Source organism: Austrofundulus limnaeus, unplaced genomic scaffold, assembly GCF_001266775.1.
Source record: "Austrofundulus limnaeus strain Quisiro unplaced genomic scaffold, Austrofundulus_limnaeus-1.0 Scaffold20, whole genome shotgun sequence".
NCBI lineage: Eukaryota > Metazoa > Chordata > Actinopteri > Cyprinodontiformes > Rivulidae > Austrofundulus > Austrofundulus limnaeus.
The window spans coordinates 3,450,918-3,454,580 of NW_013952422.1; the positions used below are offsets into that span (position 1 = coordinate 3,450,918).

At 39.5% G+C, this 3,663-nt stretch overlaps 1 protein-coding gene across 1 annotated transcript in view; it reads left to right on the forward strand.

The window, feature by feature from the left end:
* Nucleotides 1-3,663, forward strand: part of noc4l (nucleolar complex associated 4 homolog) — a 9,510-nt gene that overhangs the window by 1,926 nt on the left and 3,921 nt on the right. Inside the window, exons 3-10 of the mRNA XM_014003920.1 lie at nt 397-503; nt 674-781; nt 2,619-2,768; nt 2,870-2,972; nt 3,062-3,096; nt 3,187-3,237; nt 3,334-3,445; nt 3,528-3,588. Coding sequence (XP_013859374.1) covers nt 397-503; nt 674-781; nt 2,619-2,768; nt 2,870-2,972; nt 3,062-3,096; nt 3,187-3,237; nt 3,334-3,445; nt 3,528-3,588 — 727 coding nt within the window. The remainder of the gene's footprint in view (nt 1-396; nt 504-673; nt 782-2,618; nt 2,769-2,869; nt 2,973-3,061; nt 3,097-3,186; nt 3,238-3,333; nt 3,446-3,527; nt 3,589-3,663) is intronic.

Here is a 3,663-nt window from a genome sequence, read left to right on the forward strand (position 1 = left end):
GGCTCACTGCTGCCAACTAGTGGTCAGAGGCTGAACTACAACATAAAAATGAGCGGCTGGCAGGAAAGTTGACATTTTAAACCTTAATAAAAAAATCGATACAGGGCTTTAGAATATCGGTACAGTATCAGGAAAGGAAATATCGCGATGTTTCAGTGTATCGATATTTTCTTGCACCCCTAATTTTGAGGCTGTATCTTTAAATTCAAAGGAGAGCAAACAAACTAAACAGCACAAAGTTGTATTAAACTAAGGTGGCTCCATTATAAAGATACTGTCCATTGTAAAGAAACTTTGTTACTGGCAAAACATAAAAAAAAGGTTTTATGTAAAATGTATAAATTGTAAAACATTCATTCTAAAATCGGCTCTGTTTTATATTATTGTTTGTTTCAGGAGGCTATAGTGCTGAGGAGAAGTACCGGATTTTTATGCGACATCGTTACAACAGTTGTCTAGAGATGCTGCAAGAGCATCTCAACCACGAACTGCATGAAGTGAAGGTGAGCTTAGTTGTAATTTTAATATGACATTTTATATGCTTGTTTTTGTCCAGTTTTCCCCCTTCGTTATAAGTATGTAGGAGTGAATCAGACATGTTTTAAAGGGCTTGGTAGAGTAAAATAAGGCTAAAAGGTGTGAGCGTTTATCATACGATAATGTCTGATTATAGGAAAGTTCGCTGTGCTGTTTAATGAAGTTTGCTGAAGCAGAAGGACGGCATCCTTTGGAAGATAAAGACTGGAGTGAACATCACAGCTTCCCAACGGAACTAATCCAGGTAGAATTTTAACAATAACACCGATTAGTCAAGTCTGTATATGTAGTTTTCCCTAATGTTTTTAAAAAGACAGCTGATTTTTAAACGGTATCTGACTGGGCTGAGGCTGTTGCAGTCTGGGTTTTTAGTGTTTGCGACCAAATGATCACCCAAGCTGTGCAGGTAGCCTTTTTGTTTGCTAGGTTATTGAAATCGTAGCCTTATTTTATTTTATTTTATTTTATTTTATTTTATGTTATGTTATTTTATTTTTGTGCACAGCCTGCAAAACATTTATTTTCTCCAATTGTTCTTAACTGTTTTTCCTCTGAGACACCCAGTGGAATAGATGGAGAGCACTGAATTACACGTTTGAAATATATAAAGGCATGTCTGGACCATTAAAAAGAAAACGTCATTGCGTGGTCAGACATGGACACTCGGGACTTTAGCATTGGATGTGTTCTGTCGCAGGTAGAGCTTAGCAGCCTTRGCATTCTGTCATTCAGGGATACCGCAGGTAGTGATCTTTGATTCATCAAAGACATATTTAGTAAGTTTTTTTTTTCTTAAATTCCCATTAGGCCTGTCGCGATAGTCAATAAATCAATTAATTGCACGATAAGTTATTTTGAGGTCGGTAAAAAAAATGAGGACGATAAGTTTCATTTTCCTGCTTGTTTGTTTGCTTTGTCTCTCTCCCTCTCTGTGCTCTGCTACACAGGAGCTCAGCTGACTCCTCCCCTCCTGTTTTCTTAGTGTCGGGAGGAGTCAACTCTGGCTTTAGCGTGAGAGCTCGTAGCAATAACAAACTAAAGAAACGTTTCAAAGCAGAATGCGGCTGCTGCAGTGTTGGAGCACTAGAACCTGAATTTCGCTGCAGGGAGACACAGAGAGAGAGAGAGAGGAGGAGAAGAGGTGGGGGCTGAAACTCCCCCAGACCCACGACAAACTCATCAAGACTTTACCTGTAGCTCCCAAAAATGACAGGAAACTTAAACGCACCATCTGTGTTTTAACAAAACACCCCMAAAAAAACTGTAGCTGTCCCCACAACTCATGAGGAAAACTGAGAACTGTCTGATTTCCTCCCCCACAGCGCTCTGCTTGTCTCCTCACTGACTGTCCCCTCCTCACACACACACATAGACACTTGTTCTTCTATCCTCATGGGGACTTTGCATTGACTTTCATTCATTTACCAGTATTTTCTATTACCATTTGACCCTAAACCTAGCCTACACTTTACATGGGATTTGAACTGGGCTTATGTCCCCATAAGAAACAGTGGTCCTCACCAGGCTGTGTAGTTTGCKTCATCTCTAAAGAGATGCTGCTCTTTAAAATTGTTTATTTACTGTCTTAGTTGTGTGTGGTGTTTAATTTACATTTTGTTGTTCTTTGTTTTTGTTTTTTGTTTTTATTCAAGTGCATTTTTTGTTAGGGACAGAGTCCATTTTGTTAAACATTCTTTAAAAATTAAAGTTTATTGATTTATTACACTTACATATTACGCTTTTATAATTATTAGTTGTAAAATGGTCACCAGGCAATATTATCGCTTATCGCAATAATTTGTGAGACAATCGCCCAGCAAAATTTGTTATCGTGACAGGCCTAATTTCCATCCTTGCTAGATTCATGGAGACTAAATTAAGACATTGATGATTTCTGCAACTATGAGAGAAAAGTTGTCTCAAATGTTTTGAACGTGCTCAAAATTCAAGGGACCCCTGCTGAATGTGTCGAGACATTTGGGAGAGCTAAATATTGTTCACTAACTGGTTTCCAGCCCAGTGACATATTGGCTTTAGTAGCTTGGGCATTTTGTGACGATTCTGATTTATTCCACTGTCAGGCAGTGGTGCACAACCTTCTGTCGAAGAAGACCGACAACTCGCTGCTGATCTCCAGGTTCCAGGAGTTTCTGGAGATGGAGGATGTGCGTTACTACGTAATGAGCGCCATCCGTGTGAACGTGCCCCACGTCATGGAGAAAAACAAAGGAGTAGGACCACTCGACTCATCTGCCACATGTTTTTATTGACTCTAGTCTGATGCTTTTCTTTCTGYTGCTTACATTTTACATTGTGTGTTTGTTTTATGTAGGCTGTGTTGCCTGTATATCAGAACAATGTGTTCACACTCATGTCCAACATTAACGTTCCAAGCCAGGAGTCTGAAATGACCAACTTTATGGTCAAACAGGAAGGTGAGACCCTTTGCACAAGTTAAAGTTGAGTAGGCTTCACAGAATTGTTGCTGAAAGGGAAAAATATTAAAAAGGTTTTTTTTTTCTAGCCAAACACGAGGACTGGAAAGCTGCTAAGCTTCATGTAAGTGACGTATTTAAAATCTTACCTTCACGTGTCTGAATGAAACATAAACATGGGCTAAATTAGCTGTGAAATATCGTCTTTCTGCAGGATCACAAACGTGCCTTTGAGAGAATGTGGCTTGGTTTTCTGAAGTACAAGGTAAATATCCAGACTGCACCATCCACAGTTCCCTTTCTTGTCAACACTTACACAGTCTTGAATGTGTATACGTTAAAAATGTTCTTTCTGTTGTAGTTGCCAAACAGCATGTATAAAAAAGTGTTGGTGATTCTGCACGACTCCATTTTGCCACACATGAGCAACCCCTCCATGATGCTCGGCTTTTTGACCGCAGCCTATGATGTTGGTAGGTTGAATTAATTTTCGCTGCGATCRTTTGGACACAGCTTTGTTCGGGAGAACCATAAAACCATTCTGTCACTGAACAGGTGGGGCCATCAGTCTGCTGGCTCTCAACGGTCTTTTTGTGCTCATACATCAGCACAACCTGTGAGTATTTCACATGACAAAGTTCATTTGTAGGGCCCTATGAAATCTGTGAATTTTTTTTTCTCAAATTTAGCT